The following is a 23,911-nucleotide window of genomic DNA, read 5'->3' on the forward strand; positions in this document are numbered from 1 at the left end:
AGTTACTTAACTAATTCAACAATCCCCAACTTTGTTCTAATGTATTTTAGCTTTAAAATAAAAGTCACTCAATGGGACTTCAGTGCATTGTTAGTGTGTCTGGTGCAGAAAGACTGACCTTGTGATTGTAAGAATCGGCTACATAGAGGAGGCTGCTGCCCTCATCCCAGGACACTCCTAATGGATGCTGCAGTTTTGCATCTATGCCTTTACCATCAATGTCTCCAAACGCAAACAGGTTCTGCTCAAGCAAAAAGAAAACAATCTTTAAAGGCCATGCATGATTTCTTGACCGCTTACCCACGTGAAAAACGTTACGCTTTGGTGCAAAGTTTTGAGAACGTATAAATGAGACGTTTCTGTATATTTACTCAATCACAGCGCTGCGGTGGTCTAATGTACAAAATAAGTCACTGAACATCACAAGGGAAGAAAAAAAAGCTCATTAATTCCAGAGACCAAATATGGTGAAACCCAATCCATTCTCATTCTCTGCCAAAAGAAAACTCTGGAAATCTAGCAGATCTGAAAAATGTCTTGACTGCTCCAAGGAATGAGCAAAAAGAGAAAATGAGAAAAACATTTTTATTTCACATTTAAATCGCCTAGGTTCATTAAGTCATAAAAATTGCTCCACGACTTTTATTAAACGTCTCCTTGCATTACAAGTAAGCTTTGGGATCTTGTAGTGCCAAACAAACTTGTACAAAAAAAGTGCTTTACACCGCATGCAAATGTGGCATGTAATCAACTGTGATAATTTATGACCCCATAAAAATTCAAATCACTCCATGTTGTGTGTTTTTCCTTACATGAACTGGGCAACAACACACTCCTTCCCTTATAAAGCATGTGCTCAGTAGAGAGATAAATTATCTGATATGGACCAGAAGAAATAAAGCTCTGCTTGACCAAAGAGCAGAGTCCTCTCAAGAAGACATCTTTAAACACCTTTAAACTTCTTTTTTGGTATCTGACTGGATTATAAATCATTGCATTAACCCGGTTAATAATGTATAAAGAACTTGCAAATAAATTGGACTCTTTATATAGGTTTATAAGCTTTAATTTACTTAAAAACAGCTCGTTTAAACTGACAACTTTTATAAACTTGTGCTACACAGTGAGCTTTTTACCCACAGTATTGTTGTTTTTGGGTGAAAAGTGACTTCATATCAATGAAATTGCTAAAAAAAATCTATATATAAATATTAGAAGAAAAAACTAACTAATTAAAATGAACTAAAATAAAACAAGTTGAAGCACTAAAGTTACAAAAGCTAAACACTAAATAGATGACAAAAAATCTGATAAAATTGTTAAAAGCACATAACTAAAATCTCTAAAACTAAAATTAAAATAAAACTATATACAAAATGATTAATAAATACTATAATAGTATACAAACAATACTACAACAATACATCTATTATACTAGATATAATTTGGCATCAATATAATTTTTTTTATCAGTATTACGGGGTGCAAAACAACAAAAATGGGTGAAAAACACATATCTTTGACATGTTAAACTGTTCAGACCTGTAAACATGGCAGGCAGGGCTTACCAGAGGGTCTCTCTCTCCCCCCACCACATGTTTGACTGCTCCATCCTTCAGCGAAAGGCCACGAATGGTGCTGCTTTCACTGTCAGCGATAAAGAGACACTCTCAGGGCTCTGTTGGGGCAAGAGCCAGGCCTGACGGCTGGGCCAGACCCGCTTTATGAGGATACGCGTTATTTCTGTTCTCCTCATTCCCACTGCCCGCAAAGCGCACACATGTTCCTTTTTTGCTGTCGTTGGAAAAGGCATTAGATAAAGATGGTTAAGTCTGATTAGAATGATTATATGGAACAGTTACTGCTCTTAATTTGGCTGACTCTAAAACAAAAGCCGGAATTGTGACAAAATAACTGCAATTTTGATCTAATAGCATGTAAGAGACCCCCCAAAAAAATCTCTGGCAAATGGTACCAAAAAGTCTTAAAATCATTATATTTATTAATTATTTCCTGAGATATTAAAGCTGTTATCAGTGCTCGCTACAGCTCTAAAAACGTCAAGAGAAATGTTACATTTGCGAACAGCACACCAAGTTAATTTTGTATCAGGATGATCAGAACGATTTCCGCCAACAGTCAACTGTGTGGCTGCCAAGAAAAGGACATCACTTGGGCAGTGCCGTGGCCTCTTTACTTGAACCCTGCCTTGTCTGTACAGAACTGACATGAGGAGAACACTGGGAGAAGAGCTCACCTCCCTTTGGGAAGCTTCCCGTCCTCCAGGAAGAGAGCCCAGATCTGATGCGTTCCTGCCATGGCTATCCACAAAACATCACCACCTGCATAAACATGTACACACGCTATCAAATAGTAAACAGCTTATATGTTTACAACATATTGATGTTGATTATCTTGCTAAAAATAACAGAACTAATTCTTAGTTGAACATGCATGAAACGAGTAAACAAGTTGTCAACTTCTAACTCGCATAACCTTCATATAACATTTGATCCTTTTTGGCTGCATGGCGATCACTTTATTAGATCTCATCCATGCATGCAAGCTAATTCCACAATGTAAATGAGACATTGCTTATATTCATATCCAGTAACATATGGTATCTGATGTAGGTGTCGGACTCGACCACCTGTCCCACAAATGTGTCCCATTACAACAATAATAGCAAAAATTCCATATTATACTATAGAGAGAACCATTGGTCTGTTGAGAAGTATAAATAAATAAAATAAAATACTTCAATGCATTTACTTTAATATTTCACCCTAGAAATAAGGAGCCTAAAGTTGATTACAGGACAATAAATATCTATATTTTTATTTTTAATATGAATATTATGTAATATATGTATTATTTTGTTTTGTATATTGTTTATAATATTTTATAAGTATATAATAACAAATAATATTAAATATAAATTAATAATAATAATAAAAAAACATACATTTTCATCTATTTTCCTAAATGTATTTAGTTTGATTAAATAATGTTTTCTAAAGGTTTAGATTTGCCTCCTTTCACTGACACTTTATGGAAAAAAAAACAATACAAAAGTGACCCTGTTGTTGTATTCCATTTGTGGAATGTGGCAAAAGACAAAGTACTGAAAGGCTTTAGAGCACTGGAAATATAAAAGTATCCTGTGGTGTCCAGCACAGAGTAACCTGAAATTATGAATTTACATTACAAATCAGTTTAAGTACCGTGTGGAGGGGCATTAATACTTGAGAGCATTGTGCTGCGATTTCTCTTTGAGGAATCAAAAATGAGGTGTTTTGTACTTGTGTCTAACAATAGACCTCTAATGGTACTGCGCTTATCAGAGACAATTTCTTTGCTGGGCTGGAGCCTAAATACTCGCATTCATGAAAGAGCGAGACAGAGGGAAAGAAGAGTAAGGAAAACAGAGGGAGAAGGGGAGGGAGAAAAGATTGAGATGGAGAGGAAGGGAGCAGAACTCTCCTCACGCAGGTTTTCAAAGGGATCTGAGATGGATGGAAGGTAAACGAGCCAAAATAGATGAAATTTGTGATGAATGACAAAGACATCCTGCAGGATTTCCATATACCAATTAAACTTCAAAGGTGGAAAACGAGTGAAAGAAGGCAAATACAAACCAGACAGATGGTTAAGGAAATATTATGAATGATGAAGTGGAAAATGCAAATATTACAGTAGATATCGGACAAACGAATTTCAAGAAGCATGTTGTTTCTAGCATCTCCTCCTACTTGAGCTCCAATTTTCTTTAAAACAAAATTATATAACGCCATAAAATTACACGAACGCACACACACACACAGACACACATTATACAGATATAGATAGAAAGATTCTTTACCTGTCTGTAAACACTATGGTATGAAACAATTCATGCAAAAATAATAATAAATATCTACTGGTGTGTTTCTGAAAAACGTCATATGTTTTAACCTGGTTTACCATTTCTGAACATAGAATAGGCATTATTGATGTGTAAATGTTAATGTATTCAACTTTCTGACTTCAGAAATCAAACGATCTGGAAAGAGCAGCATCTGTGGCTTCGTTAATAAATGCTCTTTTGAACTGGAGGAAGATTTTATTTCAGAAGAAGAAATTCAGATTTTATGCCCACTTTAAATCAAACATTCAAAATGACTGTTGCATTAAATGACACAAGAAAGGAAGACAAATGAAAGGAAAGAAATGGAAAAAAGAAAGAAATGGAATAAGAAAAGTAAAACGGCATCAGGGACAACAGCAGATGCATAAAGGAACAGGATACAGCAATATCTTATTTTCTTAGCAGGAGAACCTGCAAGAAAGCAACCGACTGTTCAGGGAACAGACCTAATGCACAGCGGGGACCATCAATGAATGTGCTCCAAACACACGCTGACTATATCAAACACACACTGCACAGACCACCTTAAACATCTCTCTCTCTCTCAGCTAATGCTGGCCACATCCATTTCTTTAGCTGTTTAATGGAGCGATATGACTGAATAATGTGTACTGATTAAATAATGCCTTCAAATATAAAGAAGGAATTTTAATTATGTTTTAGAAGCATGTTAAATTTAATTTTCTAGACCTGTGGGACATCTTGTCCAGGGCCGGTCTGTATAAAGATATTACTGTGAAACAAAAAGATGCAATCTTTGATGAAAACAGTTCGTTAGGGGCACCATTTATCAGAAACCACAGCCACATGAGTGTTTTCTGATCATATCACCTTCTATTTCTTTGGGGTTGTGGGTTTAACTCAGGCAACACCACAACATTCAGCTTTGTGTCTCTGGTTAGCAACTGACCGACCCTGCAATTTACTCCAGGGCTGCTTCCAAACAACAAGAGGCCATTTTAGCAGAACAAAGATCTTTTTGCACCCCTCACCTTACACACTTGTGAAAATCAAAGGCGAGTGTGGTATCTACAAAGCGAAGACTTCTGAGAACAACCTGATTAAAGATTCCAAGATGGACAAGACAGATAGAGGGAAGATGTGAGAGGGATGCATAAAATGCTCGCAGCAGAATAATGAAACGCAGATTCACAAGATATTAAATTTTATGAGCAAGGTAGAAAAAAAGAAAACAGAGTGATCCTAATTCTAAAGGAAGGAGCAGAGTGTACTAGAAGAGGATGAATAGTAAAAGTACCTGCGTTGCCAAGGGTAACATCCCAGGGAGAGCTGATTGGCTGTTGTGGTCCCAGTGCACCGCCTTCTTTATCTGTACCTTGAACGCCAGTGCCGGCTAAGGTTGAGACTTTTTCTTCTGAAAGGTTGATCTAGAGAAGGAAAAAAAAGTCTGATTCTATTGAGGACAGACACAAGCGGTTTTTCAAGCACCAATCAGAGTGAATTTGGGTTAGAGTTGCCAGCAGGAGAAGTAGCTTGACCTGATTCTGCTGATTTACCTTTCTAACAAGGTGGTTCTCAGTGTCAGCCACATAGACCGTGTTTCCCTTTATGAACACCCCTTGTGGGGAGCTGAACTGTGCCTCAAAAAAATTTCCATCTCGTCTCCCACTTGAGGGACCTATAAAGGCAAAGATAAACCAGTCTAAAAGTAGACTAAAATAGCCTCAAAACATTCACCAAAAAGAAAATTTGCAGATTTTATATACTTAATATATAGGGCAGTTGGCAACCCTAATTTTATGGAACCATCCTGCAAGGGAACAGAACTGCATTTCAAGGACGGATGCAATTTGCCCCTTATTTTAGGGTGTAACACCCAAACAGCTACAAATAACATACTTCATTCCAGCAAAGACATTCCCTCTTGCAAAAAAATAAAAATAAAAAATTCTAGTTACTCATTCAATTTTGTTCAATAATTAATAAAATTACACACATTTAACCCTAACCCTATTTATCACATTACTACATTGCAAACAAATAAAATGTATACATTTTAATTGAAATAATATTAATATATAAATAACAATTTTAATGATTTGAAAGAAGTCTCTTATGCTCACCATGACTGTATTTATTTGATGAAAAATACCATAAAAACAGCAATATTATGAAATATTATTGCAATCTGAAATAACTGTTTGCTATTTTAAAATATTTTAAAATGTAATTTATTCCTGGGATGGCAAAGCGGAACTTTTTTTACTTACATTTTTGTAACAATATAAATATATTTTACTGTCACTTTCGATCAATTTAATGCATCTTTGTCTAATAATAATAATAATAATATTAATAATAATGGAACGGTAGTATGTGATCTGATCTGAACGCATGTCAAATTATTTTAAGAAAAAATTAAACAAAGTACAAAAAATTCTGAAACTAAAATGCAAATTTTCTAATGTAATTATGCACCATAAAGAAATTGAGAGTTTCCCTGTTTTCTTTAAAAAACAGAACAAAAGCAGTGTCCCCTGAATAACTTAACTTAAAAAGCGTGTATTAACAGGTCTTACCCCCTATAGAGTGCAGCACCTGCCCAGTATTGGAGACCACCAGTACCCTGTGGTGTCCTGTGTCGGCAATAGCCAACCGCTTGCTACTGGGGTCCATGGCTATTTTCACCACAACATTCAGCTTTGTGTCTCTGGTTAGCAACTGACCGACCCTGCAATTTACTCCAGGGCTGCTTCCAAACAACAAGAGGCCATTTTAGCAGAACAAAGATCTTTTTGCACCCCTCACCTTACACACTTGTGAAAATCAAAGGCGAGTGTGGTATCTACAAAGCGAAGACTTCTGAGAACAACCTGATTAAAGATTCCAAGATGGACAAGACAGATAGAGGGAAGATGTGAGAGGGATGCATAAAATGCTCGCAGCAGAATAATGAAACGCAGATTCACAAGATATTAAATTTTATGAGCAAGGTAGAAAAAAAGAAAACAGAGTGATCCTAATTCTAAAGGAAGGAGCAGAGTGTACTAGAAGAGGATGAATAGTAAAAGTACCTGCGTTGCCAAGGGTAACATCCCAGGGAGAGCTGATTGGCTGTTGTGGTCCCAGTGCACCGCCTTCTTTATCTGTACCTTGAACGCCAGTGCCGGCTAAGGTTGAGACTTTTTCTTCTGAAAGGTTGATCTAGAGAAGGAAAAAAAAGTCTGATTCTATTGAGGACAGACACAAGCGGTTTTTCAAGCACCAATCAGAGTGAATTTGGGTTAGAGTTGCCAGCAGGAGAACAAGCTTGACCCGATTCTGCTGATTTACCTTTCTAACAAGGTGGTTCTCAGTGTCAGCCACGTAGACCGTGTCTCCCTTTATGAACACCCCTTGTGGGGAGCTGAACTGTGCCTCAAAAAAATTTCCATCTCGTCTCCCACTTGAGGGACCTATAAAGGCAAAGATAAACCAGTCTAAAAGTAGACTAAAATAGCCTCAAAACATTCACCAAAAAGAAAATTTGCAGATTTTATATACTTAATATATAGGGCAGTTGGCAACCCTAATTTTATGGAACCATCCTGCAAGGGAACAGAACTGCATTTCAAGGACGGATGCAATTTGCCCCTTATTTTAGGGTGTAACACCCAAACAGCTACAAATAACATACTTCATTCCAGCAAAGACATTCCCTCTTGCAAAAAAATAAAAATAAAAAATTCTAGTTACTCATTCAATTTTGTTCAATAATTAATAAAATTACACACATTTAACCCTAACCCTATTTATCACATTACTACATTGCAAACAAATAAAATGTATACATTTTAATTGAAATAATATTAATATATAAATAACAATTTTAATGATTTGAAAGAAGTCTCTTATGCTCACCATGACTGTATTTATTTGATGAAAAATACCATAAAAACAGCAATATTATGAAATATTATTGCAATCTGAAATAACTGTTTGCTATTTTAAAATATTTTAAAATGTAATTTATTCCTGGGATGGCAAAGCGGAACTTTTTTTTCTTCTTACATTTTTGTAACAATATAAATATATTTTACTGTCACTTTCGATCAATTTAATGCATCTTTGTCTAATAATAATAATAATAATAATAATAATAATAATAATAATAATAATAATAATAATAATAATAATAATAATAATAATAATAAGTCTAATAATAATAATAATAATAATAATAATGGAACGGTAGTATGTGCATGAATTTTAATAATAATTAAATGAAGATCTGATCTGAACGCATGTCAAATTATTTTAAGAAAAAATTAAACAAAGTACAAAAAATTCTGAAACTAAAATGCAAATTTTCTAATGTAATTATGCACCATAAAGAAATTGAGAGTTTCCCTGTTTTCTTTAAAAAACAGAACAAAAGCAGTGTCCCCTGAATAACTTAACTTAAAAAGCGTGTATTAACAGGTCTTACCCCCTATAGAGTGCAGCACCTGCCCAGTATTGGAGACCACCAGTACCCTGTGGTGTCCTGTGTCGGCAATAGCCAACCGCTTGCTACTGGGGTCCATGGCTATTTTCCCAGGGAAAGAGAGGATGGAGGGAGGCAGGGAGTCTCTATACAGTTTAATTCCCACATCATGGTGCTTGAGCAGCCCTTGTTCTCTGTAGTGCTTGAGGGCAGCAGCAGTGAAAAGGAAGAGCTTTTCTCGATGGCCTTCACCCACCAGGGAGAAAAGCAGGTTCCCTCTGGGTCCCAGCAGTACCAGCGTGGGCCAGCAGGACACCTCCAGCTCCTGCCACAGACAGGCATCGCTGTCGTTCACTACAGGATGGGTGATGTCATATCTCAACACCGCACTGCGTACGTTCTGTAGGACCTTCTCATTGGGGAATTTAGCCGAGTGCACACCTACAACAACCAGACCGTCTGCAGAGATGGAAAAGAAGAGAAATGCAAGATATATAGAGGGTTTGACACTGAAGAGGAGGTATGATAATCTTAAAATTTTCTAATGTAACTATGCACCATAAAGAAATCGAGAGTTTCCCTGTTTTCTTTAAAAAACAGAACAAAAGCAGTGTCCCCTGAATAACTTAACTTAAAAAGTGTGTATTAACAGGTCTTACCCCCTATAGAGTGCAGCACCTGCCCAGTATTGGAGACCACCAGTACCCTGTGGTGTCCTGTGTCGGCAATAGCCAACCGCTTGCTACTGGGGTCCATGGCTATTTTCACCACAACATTCAGCTTTGTGTCTCTGGTTAGCAACTGACCGACCCTGCAATTTACTCCAGGGCTGCTTCCAAACAACAAGAGGCCATTTTAGCAGAACAAAGATCTTTTTGCACCCCTCACCTTACACACTTGTGAAAATCAAAGGCGAGTGTGGCAATATTATGAAATATTATTGCAATCTGAAATAACTGTTTGCTATTTTAAAATATTTTAAAATGTAATTTATTCCTGGGATGGCAAAGCGGAACTTTTTTTTCTTCTTACATTTTTGTAACAATATAAATATATTTTACTGTCACTTTCGATCAATTTAATGCATCTTTGTCTAATAATAATAATAATAATATTAATAATAATGGAACGGTAGTATGTGATCTGATCTGAACGCATGTCAAATTATTTTAAGAAAAAATTAAACAAAGTACAAAAAATTCTGAAACTAAAATGCAAATTTTCTAATGTAATTATGCACCATAAAGAAATTGAGAGTTTCCCTGTTTTCTTTAAAAAACAGAACAAAAGCAGTGTCCCCTGAATAACTTAACTTAAAAAGCGTGTATTAACAGGTCTTACCCCCTATAGAGTGCAGCACCTGCCCAGTATTGGAGACCACCAGTACCCTGTGGTGTCCTGTGTCGGCAATAGCCAACCGCTTGCTACTGGGGTCCATGGCTATTTTCCCAGGGAAAGAGAGGATGGAGGGAGGCAGGGAGTCTCTATACAGTTTAATTCCCACATCATGGTGCTTGAGCAGCCCTTGTTCTCTGTAGTGCTTGAGGGCAGCAGCAGTGAAAAGGAAGAGCTTTTCTCGATGGCCTTCACCCACCAGGGAGAAAAGAAGGTTCCCTCTGGGTCCCAGCAGTACCAGCGTGGGCCAGCAGGACACCTCCAGCTCCTGCCACAGACAGGCATCGCTGTCGTTCACTACAGGATGGGTGATGTCATATCTCAACACCGCACTGCGTACGTTCTGTAGGACCTTCTCATTGGGGAATTTAGCCGAGTGCACACCTACAACAACCAGACCGTCTGCAGAGATGGAAAAGAAGAGAAATGCAAGATATATAGAGGGTTTGACACTGAAGAGGAGGTATGATAATCTTATCCTGTTTTAGGCTTCTAAGATTACCAGAAGGGCCACTAACAGCTCAAATGATGAAATTAAAATAAAAACAAATAAAAAGAATACTTTATCATCTAGCACTTAATACTCTCTTTGAAGACCATCTGTAATGGAGATGAAAAAGAAATAAGTTTTTACCTACCAAAACCTACTGGCCTTAGTAGAACTTTTATTAAAATGCCCTGAGGTACATTTAGGTTTCAAAGTTATTCTAAAAGGTCCTTTATAAAGAACGTTTATGAAATAATTTTTAATCTATCTGAACCTAAATCAAAAGGGAACGATAGGAAAGTGGCTTTAATTTAATTATTTACATTTATTTATTGCCTAATTACGTTTTTTGTGAATGCTTTTTTTGTTTGTTCAAAGAAAATCTATTCAGGTTACACAAAGCTGTTCATTCTTATCTCCTCAACAATGTGTGGAAGCATGTTGCGTTGGTGTATGCTTCTGACATGTTTTATCCGAGTCCTTGAACACTGAAAATCTCAAAGAATCATCTTTTGTCCGTGTGTCAGCGCCTTGAATGTTTTCAACAGTACTAAACCTCACTCTTCATGAGTCACAGTTCCTTTCTTTTTAAAAACATTCAATAAAAGAACAACAAAGTCTATCTGGAACAAAAATGTCTGTAAAGAGGACATGAAAATCAGCATTTTACTTGCTATAAAAGTCCTCAATGTACTAGACATACTGTAATAATCACATTGTAAAACTTCTATCCACTCATCCAACGGAAACTAAGCAGAAATCATCATATTGACATTGAAAAAAACATTTAGGAGGAGCCTTGTTACTGATTAGATATGCAACGAGGTTAGCCAGTCATAACACAGTTCATTTACATAGAAGCCTCTGCCTTACTGTCCACAATGAAAGATGTATTGCTGAACGACATAGCATAAAAATACCCAATTAAGACATGTTTAATATACAGTTATGTGGAGTGTGTGTTTAGACCAATGGGATTCAAAGTAGGCAGGGAAACACAAACCTACAAAAAGGAAAACTAAGGGACTGACAACGTCATGTCACAAAAAATGGAATAGATTTGATTGCTTGACACTTTATGTATCATCTGCTTAGGACAAAGTGTAAAGGCTGCTCTCACCAGAATTAATTTTAATTCTATAAGAATAGAGTAGTCCACAATGAAGATGAACAATATGGTTGGATTCACATCCATAATTTTTTCCAGCTGATGAACGATAAAAACATTTGACAGCCAAAGAGAATCCACCCGACATTTAAGTTCTCCAGCATTTAAAAATCAACAGATGACATACAATGCACACTTATAATAAACAGAACATTATCTTGCATTTGTGCGGACACAAATAGTTACAGTTATTTTTCTTGTAAATGGGCCTTAAGGGCCAGAGAGGGTGTGAAAACTGGTCAAGTTAACAAGTTAATCGGCTGTTTTTTAATGCAAGAATCTTTAACTAGGATTATAAATATACACACACACAAAAAAACTAAATGCTACAAAACAAGTATAGAAAATGTAGGCCCCTTTCAAGAAATGAGAGTATAAGAATCCCAGAGGTACATATCCTAACAAAGGCTACTGCATGCAGAATGTCAAAACCAATCAAGGAAAAGACAGGAGTCTTGATTGAGAGCTCATGCAGCCCCCAGGCATCCCATTATAACCAATGCGCTCGGTTTGTTCCAGTTTCCTGCACTACGCTATAGTCTGTGCTCACTCCGCTTGACTTTGTCTAATTTAACAAAAATGTCAGCGGAACTTCTCCGCCTTGTCACTGGAAGTGACATTTCTCCATTCTGTGTCCCTGGGGTAAGCGACACAGCCACTGATGATAGAAGCAGACGGACAATGGTTTTTAAATTCCTGTTTCAGCCATCCATCAGAAGATTAAAATTCATAGGCTCAGCAGCGGAGGCGGGAAGCACACGCACGGGGGACCAGTGTCCCATTTCAGTATGCTTTTAGCCTGCTTCCCCTCTGCCTATAAATGCATTTGAAATACACCTGGCGTAGTCAAAATGTGCTCAATGTTTTTCTGTATTCTTTCTCATGTCTCTCCAGCTGATTTCCCCTCAGGGAAGTAAACGCATGCTAGAACCAGCACTTCTGCTTATGATGAGGAGTATGAGAGTGAAGTATAAGTGTAACCTATGGAATATATGCAGGTTTTAACAACAAGGATTGCTTGGTTTCGATACGCATGAGTTTAAGCTGTTGCCTGCTCCATCAAACTAGAGCTGTGTCGTCACTACGATTTTTGTTGATTATGTACATGTGTTTTTAGGAAAATTTATAAATAAATATTAATAATAATACATGAAGCTGATTATTTATTCAATATATATAAATTTGTTTAAGAATAATAAATAAATTAATAACAATAAATAAGTTAATATAATACTATTATTATTAATATTTTAAGATTTTATTACTGGAAACATCAAACAAGTCAGTCATGTTTTTATTATATAAAAACTCTATGCTTACTGTAAAAATTCCAACAAATAAAACTAATAAATATTTATTTTCTGTAAATGAAACTTTAAATTCAATGAAAAATATAAATATATTCTCCTGACACATAAAATATGTTGCTGAAAATAAATCTGTATTTCTATGGTAGTGCCACTGAAAATAGTGGCAGGGCAAGAACATTTTTTTTTTTTTTAGTAGAAGTTTAATAGAAATTGGAAAGAACCAACCCAGAGCCAGCCAACATTAGAGGATGTGAGTAAAAGCATCTCTGTTTAATAATAAAAGGTCACTGTTCTGCAATATAATCAACAATAAACCCTAATAATTAATGAGACGTTTGGAAGAGTGGTGGGGATTGGGTAGGCATGTTCTGAACTGCGGTAACAGAATTTACCAAAAGACGTGCCAGAGATGAGTTATGTGTGAGGTATGCTAGAGAGTGGGATGACGCCTGCCTGGCCAGTTGCCCCGGATGATCCCACAGAAGTGGCCACCGATGGGCTACTGAAAGCTGGAGCTGATAGCACTGAATGCAGAGCTGCTATAATAAGCCACAGACCCTTATAATAGTGTATCTATGTTTAACTCTCTGCCCTCGATCTGGTCTCTGTGGATATTTAAAGTCTCCTATCCGATACAGTTGAGAGATAATGGGAATGTGTTGCTGCACCAGAAGAAGTTATCAAGCTCAAAAGGCTCTCTCTTCTGCCCCAGTGAACCCTGGGAATGATTTACTATGGGATATTTGTAAAGTTCTCATCAACACAGTCAAGAAACATTTATCTGGATTGCCTATTGAGTACAGCTACATATTGTAAGATGCTTTTTGTTTACCTAATGATGTAAATATCTAATGTAATCACTATAAACATACTTTAAATCAGGGTAGATGCCATGTTTATCATATGGTATAATTTTACACTCTCCTTGTCTTTCACTGGTCCACTAACAGTCTCTAACGAAACATCTATCAGACACACCTTCTATGGTGTAACTTTGCTCCAACTGGTGTAGATCAGGAAGTAGGTGCATGCAGTTTATGCAGCAGTAGGTGAAGAAGTCAAGCACCACCACTTTGCCTGACAGTTCCTTCCTGAGTGACAATGGGCCGTCTGTGTTCAACCATTCCAGTCCTACAAAACAACAATGGAATGGTTAGAGTTTAACTATGACATATATTATGAAAATTTACATTGAATGAAAAATACATTCTCTTGAGGCATATAAAAATGTGTTGCTATAAATTATTCAGCATTTGTTGTGGTGGTGCCTTTAAAAGATTGGCAAGGCAGATGCAAATCTGAACAGAATGCCCCCCCCCATGATAGCCTCCCAGAACCAAAACTACAGTGTGAAACACTCACTGTTAATTCAATACAACATTTATAGAGCAGTACAAATCACAGAAGCAATTTGTAATTGGCTTGTCATGTTCCATAATGTTATTCGTTTATCTAAAACCACGAATCAATCTATGATTGATCTTAAGTTTCAAAGCCACTCCCATGAGATCCAAATACTGTACACATTCTCACACCCACCGAGTTCATTTACACTCTTACCTTCTTCAAAATCCGGTATAATTAAATCGTCATTTTCGTCTATTTTGTGCAAATACTGATGTACAAGATTTTCTTTTTCTTCTTGAGTCGTCGCGTCCTCTAAAGCATAGTCTAACTGGCTCTGAATGGGGAAAAGATCTGACAGCTTACAGTAAGACGCCATGACTCCCACAACAACAGAATAAGAAGTTAACATTTACGCTCGGCACTTTCGACAGACAAATTGCAACCGCATCCAAGACAAAATAAACTCGTTTTGCGAGTAGTTAACATATTTGTCATATTATTAAAAAAATGTTATTTGTATTAAATCTATAAATAAACGTCCTGTGTCTAATATGAAATGACTCGATACTATTTGCATTATGGAAAATGCGAACATAAATGTGAAAATAAATGCGCTTTAAACATTGGCGGTAAGTGTAATGACGAAAGATAGTCGTCGGATTTATGTAATATGAACGGTTATTTATTTATTTTTAAATTCTTTTACAGCCTTTCTTAAGGCTTTTTGCTTTCAGGATGATTTTTTTCTGAATGATACGGACTTCTTTGCGCTCTGGTTGCGGTTTTTTTTTTTTTGCCTTAAATGCTGCTAAAAAGAACATTATTTTGTGTATTTGGTGTAATGAAATGTGTTTATGCGGTTTAAAGTAAAAAAAACACATTATTTTCCACATACTGTACATTAGTGTTTCTCCTCTATGTCCCGCCTTTCTGAAACGCGTCGATTTTTACAAAGCTCATCGGTCTGAAAAGCGAGGTGTGCTCTGATTGGCCAGCTATCCAGAGCGTTGTGATTGGCCGAATACCTCAAGCGTGAGACGGAAATGTTACGCCCCTCACCATACTGTTGTATTTCCTCAGCGACCAGCACGGATCAGCTCCAGGCATGACATCGTCCTCTTTTGGAAGACCAAACAAAGTAGTTTCGCTTTCATAACGAAGCACACAGCGTCTTCAGGATATTGTGGCGGCAACAATACTACAGCCGAACGAGCTGTATTAGGTAGGCGTGGTTGACTCTTAACTTTTATAAAGAATATCTCTTTGGATTTGAGAATGTAGTCTTTGCAACTTTACAGATCTTCTTTATGCACCAAGAGCTTGTAACACTCCAAAGAGAAAGGAAAAATTGAAATCGCATCATATGACCCCTTTAAGAGATCATGAATGTGATGTTACAAAACAACTTCGTTAAAAACAAACCAGTAGAATCTGTTAATGTTTACAAATGTCACAGAGCAGCTCTGAGACTGAAATCTGGGATTATAAAGCTCTTAAGAAGACCAAAAAACGAAGCTGCAAATCACAAATATCAAGGGAACATGAGACAAAGAGGAGAAAGGATAGCAAACCGGGGACATCAGTGCAAAAAAAAAACAAGTGTTAACAGTGTTGAGACGCACACTGGTTTAGACCAGAATGGCAATAACGCTCCCATTAACACTTTGAACTCAGGATCCCTGGACGTGAATCATGGGACACTTTCTCGGAATGTCCAGGATAAAGACCCTCAGTCAGGATTCTGTCCTGTCTGTCAAATGCCATTTTCCCTCTTGGTGGTTCAGTCTCAACAATGGCATGTTGCAGAATGCTTAGATGACCCTGGTGACAGCTGTAAAGGTAATGTTTTTCATAAATGCATATGTAAAATCAACAGTTATTATTCTATTGTCTTACTCATCAGCTTATTGCAGGGTTCCACATGGAAATATCTGGGATTTTTTAATTGTTATTTTCATAGCTGGAAAATCATGTACATTAACTATAGATTTAATTCACATCTGCATTTTTTAAAGTTATACTCCATCCTAAATATAGTCAGCTAGATAATGCTTTTCTTGAACACAATCTGTTATGAAAGGATTAAAATAAATAAATACATTGAAAAAAAATTATTAATAGTGGTTAACTGATTTTTTTTATGACTGATGTCTTTTTACTTAAAAATACTTACTATATGAACAACTAGAAAAGTCATGAAAATTCATTCATTATAAGGTTTGAGGCACCCATCATTAGTAACATGCTCTTGACACTTTAATGTGGAATATTTCCAAGAATATTATTGTATAATATTTAAGAACATTAACATCCCTCTAATGTTACAGAATGTCCAGATGGTCTTCATTGTACGTCCTCCATTCCCAATCACTACAAGAGGTATAGCCACTCTCTGCTTGCTCATAGTCGCGTGCTGAATGACTGCACGACCCAAGCCATCTCAGACTTCAACTTGAAGTCAGTTAATAATGTTGCACCTTCATCTGGTACAGAGAGCTACGTGGACAGCGCTGTGAATGTATCTGCTTCATCCAGCCAAAGTTCATCTCCTTGTGATGGACCAAAGGGAACTCCCACCCAGAGTAACGCTCTGCTGCTTTTGCGCTCTCCTAAGACTGAGGATATCAAGAAAAAGAAAGGTTGGTCTCCTTCCATCAAAAGATCTCAATCCCAGAATTTTTCTCAGGAGGCGAGAATGAAGATTTCAACTCCGGTTAAAGCACATTGTGTTGGCAATGCTGTTCAGACACAGATTAATGAAGTTAAAGCCGAGCTCTTTGAATGTAATGATGATGATTACATCTCCTACTCCCCACTCTCTGAACTTCCAGACTTGGATAGGGAGCACAGAACTCAAAAACCTAATATAGATTTTCATAGTACTGCTTTGCAGGAAGGTGAAAATGAGGTTGATGATGATTCTCTTAAACTGTTCAGTGATGAAGATGATGATCTGTTCTATGATATGCTGGACCAATATGAGACAGGGAACATGAAACACTCATTAGACACCTGTGAGAAACTGCTAGACATCATTAGCACCCAATGATCACCTGACTACTTCTTCTACAGGTGTTTCTGATAGAACATTTCAGCTTGGACCTCAGTCAATGGGAAAACACTCCACAACAAATCCTGACGATCCAAACTCCCAGCTACAATCACCTCAAAGTTTGGTATTAGAGCGTCTTCGGGACCGCATATCTAATCCTGTATGTGTCAACAGTTACATAAGCCAAGAGTTGACTTTCACCCAAACAGCCCTATCTATAACTCAGAAAATGCTGTCTATGGCTCCTAGGAGAACTCAGACTAAGGCAGGTCCCTCTGGATTGAAGCAAACAGACATTGGGGTGTTTTTTGGCTTGAAGTCATTGAATGAAAAAAAGGCTGAGGAGGAAGTGAAGGCAACGGTCAGAGAGGCCGATCACCAAGGGTCTAGGAGAGCGAGGATTTCAGAAACTCAGGGGGAAGACGCTAAGCTCCAGGGTAGACGGCGTAAAAAGAGCAAAGCACCATCTGAAGTGTCCAGTGTCTCGCCTGCTGCAGAAGATGGTACGACTCGGCCCACGCAAACAGAAGGAAAGCAAGGAGGGAGGGCAGAGAGGCAGAAAAGATGGAACAGAGGAAGAGTGACAGATGGAGATCCCAAGGAGCCCAAGCGCTGTCCATTCTACAAGAAAATTCCTGGTTTGTGAACCGCTTTAATGCTTTTGTTTTGACCTACTTGATACCAATTGTTAAGATTGCATTAGCACTTTAATACTTCAGATCTTAATAGCTGTGCCAGAACTTTTTATGTACTAGATTGTGTGCATTTATTCTTTTACTCTCATAATAACTCTATTATTTTTTAGCTTGAGGGATAGTGTTTTGGTCTAATGTACTTTGGAGAATATAATATGCTTTTTCTCTATTCAGGAACTGGTTTTGTTGTGGATGCTTTTCAGTATGGGGTTGTTGAAGGTGTCACAGCCTACTTTCTCACTCACTTCCACTCGGACCACTATGGTGGCTTGAAAAAAAGACTCTGTTTTACCCATCTACTGTAACAAAGTACGTATCCCAACCTCATTGCACTTTAAAAATAATGAAAGCAGGGTTTTTCTTGCTCTTCAGGAAACTGAAGAGTTCAGTTTACTATGTAGAAATCCTCCAACATTCACAACAAAAAGTTCCCTCCCAAGAAACTAATGGGATAGTTCACCCCAAAATAAAAAGTCATTTATTTACTCACCCTCATGTTCTTCCAAACCTTTATTAATTTTTTTCTTCTTTGAAACACAAAAGAGCATTGGCAACAGCACAGGAGCAACACAGACCATTGACTTCTATTGTGTATATACAGTATATATATATATATACATATATATATATATATATATTACACACACACAAAAACACATTTCTCAAAGTATCTTCTTTTATGTTCCACGCAAGCTAGAAAGTCATACCGTTTTGCAACAACATAAAGTGAGTGAATGGAGTGAGTAAATCATGAAATAATTAATTTTTGGTTCAACTATCCTTTTCAACTTCAGAAATGTGTCATGGTTATGAAATCAGAATAATGAATTATCAGCACATTGACAAAATATCACAAATTTACGTCAGTTAAATCTAAGGGTCAGGACGAAGGTGGAAAATGTAAAAATGCCAGTGAAGAAAAGAAAATGTTTTATTTTTTCTCAATGATGGTGTCAGGGAGGATTTTTTTCTTGACTGAATCTTGGTTTTCATTACTAACTGGTGTTAATCATTGTAGATAACTAGTAACCTGGTGAAGAGCAAGCTGAAGGTGTATGAGCAGTATGTTCATGTTCTCCCAATGAACACCGAGCGTATGGTGCAAGGAGTGAAGGTCATTCTCCTGGATGCTAATCAGTAAGTATATCCTCCAAGTAACTAATGAATATTTGAAGCCCAATTTATTTATTTATTACAGGTCCCTGTGTTTATACAGAATGACAAGACCTTAATAACAATGACTGTTTCCCCCCCAGCTGTCCTGGGGCAGCCATGTTGCTATTTGTTCTGCCAGATGGCCAGACGGTGCTCCACACAGGTGACTTCCGGGCTGATCCGTCCATGGAGCGCTACCCAGAGCTGCAGGGTCTCAGGATACAGACCCTTTATCTGGACACAACGTGAGTTCCCTACTAACAAAGCTACTTTTTGGTGCTTCGTTGTGTCTCTTATTTCTCTGCTGATCATTTTGATCACATTAACTGAGATAGGGTTGAGATTAAAAACAAAAAAAAACTTTTCTCCTCTGTAGGTATTGCAGTCCTGAGTATACCTTTCCTGCTCAACAGGAAGTCATCACCTTTGCTGTAAACACAGCTTTTGAACAGGTCACACTGAACCCTCGTAGACTTGTGGTGTGTGGCACCTACGCAGTTGGGAAAGAGAAGGTCTTTCTAGGTCAGTGAGCAAAGTCGTCCTGCCTTGTCCAGACCTTTTGTAGGATTGTTCGCTATTCTATTATCTGTGACCGTTATACTCGCTCATGAATGAAGCTCGTATAAAATAAAAGAGTTTAAAAAAGACTTGACTTGACAGAAATTGTTCCTGTTCCACAGTTTGTCTGACTGGCTTTGTGTTAAAAGAATGCATCCATGATTAATTTTAAAGCTCTGATTACATAGTGTCCCACTGTGGACTGGTCTCTCTTGACTGTCTCAATGGATTGCAACTTCTTTCCAAATCCCAATAGACTACTTTTCATTCGTCCCTTCTTGTGTATATAGAGATATATAATTTTTATTTATTTTTAACCTGTCCCACCTGTTCCCTTTAGCTGTATCGGAAGTGTTGGGCTCTAAAGTGTGTTTGTCCAAGGATAAGTATAACACCATGTGCTGCCTGGAGTCAGAGAAGATTGGCCGGCGCATCACTACAGACTGGCAGGCGGCCCAGGTGCATGCACTTCCTATGATGCAGCTCAATTTCAAAGTGAGTTGAACTACATTTAAAACTTCTGCAGCTTGTTTGTCATATCTGTGAGTTATACATTATGAAATGCAATTTCTGTCATCTGCAATTTTTGCTGTTTGAGTTCATAAGTGTATAAAAAAAGCTGATTATGCTAAACACAATCAATGGGGCTATATTTACTTATTCAATTTGGAGTTTAAAATTCATGCAGCATTCTGTGTTATCTTTAATTTTCCTTTACAGCGCGTTTATGCTAATGTGGGAGGGAAAAAAAGTAAGTTTCTAATTACAGCGATAAAGTGCGTGCACAGCAGTTCTGGCAGCGGTAGCACTGATTGAGTCTGATTAAAAGTAAATTCTAATGAGACAGTTGCAGATAATAAAGATTAGTCATATCATATGATGTGCCCTGAACCATTATAAGCAACTTTTCTCACCCATGCCAATGTAGATGTTGATTCAGAGCAATTGCAGAGTTGTTCCCAATGAGAAACATGTTTAAATGACCATGACAGAAAGGAGGAAAAATTTCAGGGCAAGGTTGATTGTAGATTGCACCTCATTTTCTTATGCAGCGACATTGAAAAGTCATTATGTAAAGTGAAAGAAGTTGATTGCAATGTGGCATCTTGGCTTCCTAAATTTTGCTACATACTACCATTCAAAAGTTGTGGGTCAGTAAGATTTTTTTGTTTTTGAAAGTCTCTTATGTAGGGCTGGGTAAAAAAAAAAAAAAAAAAGATTTCTAAATGTTAATTGATTCTCATTTTTACTAAACAATAATGATTTTTAAATCCGAAGTAAAAGCGCAAAAAGCTTTGCGTTTTGTTACTTTTGATATGAAACAAAGTCTCAGATTTCAAATTAATTTTCAAATTAATTTGTTTGAATAAATCCATCAAGTTTTTATGACAGCCACCACTTAAATGTTTAATGTTTTTCAATTGCAAAGTTAGTATCATAAATTTATTAGTAAAACTTTGATTGTAATTTAAGTGTTTGTATACAAATCAGTTAATTTTAACCTTTAGTAATAGTAATGTAGTACCAACTGACTCTCATCGAATTGAATCGAATCGTGAAATTTGTCAATACCCAGCCCTACTCTTATGCACACCAAGGCTGTATTTATTTGATCAAAAATGCGCTAAAACTATAATAGTCAAATATTCTCGCAATTTAAAATAACTTGTCAATTTTGATATATTTTAACACATGATCCAATAATCATTCTAATATGCTGATTTGGTGCTCAAGAAACGTTTCTTATTGTCAATTTCGAAAACAATTGTGCTGCTTAGTGCTTAATATTTTTGTGAAAACTGGGATAATTTGAATGGAAAGTTCAAATGAACAGCCTTTTGAAATAGAAATCCTTTTAAACATTTTAAATCTCTTTGCTGTCACTTTTGATCAATTTAATAAATTATTTCTAAATAAAAGTAATTTCTTAAAAAAAAAAAAAAATACTGACCCCAGACTTTTGAATGGAAGAGTATATTCGCATTTACACTTATTACATTTGCAGACATATTTATTCAAAATAACTTTAAAGAGGAGCAACAGCTCAAGCTAATCAGCTTAAATGGATTTAGGTGTTTTTTTTCTTCTTCTTCTTAACTGTACAGAACCTACGGACACACTTTATTAAGTTCTCCAGGAAGTATGACCAGCTAGTGGCATTCAAGCCCACGGGCTGGACCTTCAACCAAAGTGTAAGAGTGGAAGACATCCAGCCTCCGACTCAGGGGAGCATCAGTATCTACGGTATGTGTCAGTTTAGATTATAAAGGATTTAATATAATGATTTTACTTATCTGATTCACTATAGCAAGTGTTTAAGTGCAGATACTACAATACAATTGAAATATCTGAGACTGCCTGTTATGTGTCTGGCATGTTGACATTAACGGGAAAGGTTTTCGGCAAAATCAGCCAGTAGCGCACATGTAGGGCTGCCTTTACTTCTAATATTTTTAGAAAATTGTGTCGCTTCCCGTGAAACTTAAATTGCAATTCCAAACAAACCCTAATCAAGGGAAGCAGATGTAAACCAAATTGTGTTGTTTGCATTTTGATTTTATAAGAGGAAAAAAATACCCTCTATTTTGTCTGGTGAATGAGTTTGTATTATTGTCATCCTTTTAAATCAAAATGGAAATAAGACGTTTAAAAAAGCGAATAAAAAACACCTTATCATATTGCTTCATTTGCTTGCTTCTATGATGGACAGTTTTATGGCACTTTAATAGGTTTTCTCCATTTTGCTTACTGGTAGGTCTATGCTAATAAAACAAAAATGCCGAAAACATGATATTTTTTTTATTGATATCTGTCACACCATCCCTTCTTAAGATCTTAAAGAGGATTGCCTTCCATAGAACTGATTTTCAGTGTAGACACAACACAGCCTTGTCATTCTGTTCCACTAAATGACAAGATTTTACCTAATGGCTTTGTATGTGGAATGTAATTACATTATATTGATTTTTCTCCCTTCCTGCAGTTGTTAGAAATGATGAATGTCGTTTCAGGCTAAAAACAGCATGCCCTGTATTAACAGAATCAGCAGATGTGATTTGACCCAGAGAAAAACTCAAGATGTCAGGATTTGCAAGACCAGGGTTTTAATTTCATAATATCAGCGGTCTGCTGCCCAATCGTGTGCTGCCTCAAGCAGTAGATGCATCTTATTTCACAAGCTCCACTGAAATCTGAGATGTCAAACGTGGGAATTAATGGGAATTTGTGCTTGTTACTTTACACAAAGACACTATATAATTGTGAAATAATTATACAAAAGGCTAGAATATGACTCCGCTCAAGCAGCAGAAATCATGGTTGGTCTACAGAATTTTGACGGTGGCAAGGAGATTACGATATAAATAGGTTTTCCCAGCATGTCAAATATTTTGAGAGATACTTTCCTACTTTATACTTACCTGTTCCAGGTATTCCCTACAGTGAGCACAGCCGTTTTCTTGAGCTGAAGTGTTTTGTGCAGTGGCTGCAGCCGAAAAAGATCGTTCCCACGGTGAATGTGGGCAGCTCGAGGAGCAGGAAAGCCATGGAGGGCTTCTTTCGTGAGTGGCAGACTGAACCCAGAAACCTCCGCTCAATCATGTGCCCTGAGAAACTCAAGCTGTGGAACAAGGCTATAAAGTAAACTGACATCCACAATCAAACCTTTGGCCAAACAGTCAAACGGTGCCTTTATTGATTGGACCTGTATTACTCAGTGGACCATTTCAAATTTGAGAGTTTTGGACTGCCTTCTCACATTTGAAAAAAAAAAAGCCTGTCTTTTTAAGTGCTGGTTGTGTGATGGCTAATAGTGTTGCCTCTATTGCCTTTTATGAATGGCCAGTGGCTAATGCTTGAATGGACCACATTTGCCCTCTTATTTTAGGAGTTTTTTTTTTTACTCTTGACATTTTTATATATTAAAGTGTTTCTAAAGGAAATAAATTATATCCACTCTACACTTATTTCAATAATAATCTTGTTCTCTTAATCACATTTTTGTTTCATATTTGTGCATGTACAAGATGATATATTTTTCGTAAGAAAAGTTATTAAATGCTGAACAGTCTTTTTAAAAAAAAAAAAAAAAATTTGTATAGCATTTTACATGTATTTATTAGAATATCTGAACCTCATTTCAATTTGAAAAAAAAAACATTTGGATTTGCTACCAACATGACAAGTTTCAATGCAACTGCAATAATGCAGCCGTCAGTTTTATAAAAACACATTCTTTGCCAAAATAATATAATAAAAGATACTTAGATGTGAATTTATATGCTGAACAGGAGCAATCAGAATTCAGGTTATAAGAATATAAGATTATGTTTTAATATAATTCAGTTTGTGTTAGTATGCTACCGTGTGGCTACAAAATATACTGCAGTTAAATGCAATTTCAGTTCACAGA

At 36.7% G+C, this 23,911-nt stretch overlaps 2 protein-coding genes across 2 annotated transcripts in view; one reads left to right on the forward strand and one right to left on the reverse strand.

The window, feature by feature from the left end:
- Positions 1–14,428, reverse strand: part of nhlrc2 (NHL repeat containing 2) — a 16,932-nt gene extending 2,504 nt beyond the window's left edge. The window contains 8 exon segments of the mRNA XM_016267152.1: positions 119–241; positions 1,569–1,794; positions 2,258–2,342; positions 6,943–7,072; positions 7,202–7,323; positions 9,675–10,130; positions 13,672–13,824; positions 14,254–14,428. Coding sequence (XP_016122638.1) covers positions 119–241; positions 1,569–1,794; positions 2,258–2,342; positions 6,943–7,072; positions 7,202–7,323; positions 9,675–10,130; positions 13,672–13,824; positions 14,254–14,416 — 1,458 coding nt within the window. The 5' untranslated portion in view covers positions 14,417–14,428.
- Positions 14,429–15,418: 990 nt separating this feature from the next.
- dclre1a (DNA cross-link repair 1A (PSO2 homolog, S. cerevisiae)) lies at positions 15,419–23,403 on the forward strand. Its single transcript, XM_071582369.1, is given in 13 exon segments — positions 15,419–15,631; positions 15,633–15,879; positions 16,368–17,068; positions 17,070–17,730; positions 17,962–18,059; positions 18,061–18,096; positions 18,806–18,924; positions 19,044–19,187; positions 19,319–19,464; positions 19,841–19,995; positions 21,606–21,744; positions 22,929–23,094; positions 23,096–23,403. Coding segments are annotated over 13 exon segments (2,799 nt in total). The 5' UTR covers positions 15,419–15,487; the 3' UTR covers positions 23,139–23,403.
- Positions 23,404–23,911: the final 508 nt, after the last annotated feature.

The sequence above is a fragment of the Sinocyclocheilus grahami genome, unplaced genomic scaffold (assembly GCF_001515645.1).
Source record: "Sinocyclocheilus grahami isolate Dianchi unplaced genomic scaffold, SAMN03320097.WGS_v1.1 scaffold36.1, whole genome shotgun sequence".
NCBI classification, from domain to species: domain Eukaryota; kingdom Metazoa; phylum Chordata; class Actinopteri; order Cypriniformes; family Cyprinidae; genus Sinocyclocheilus; species Sinocyclocheilus grahami.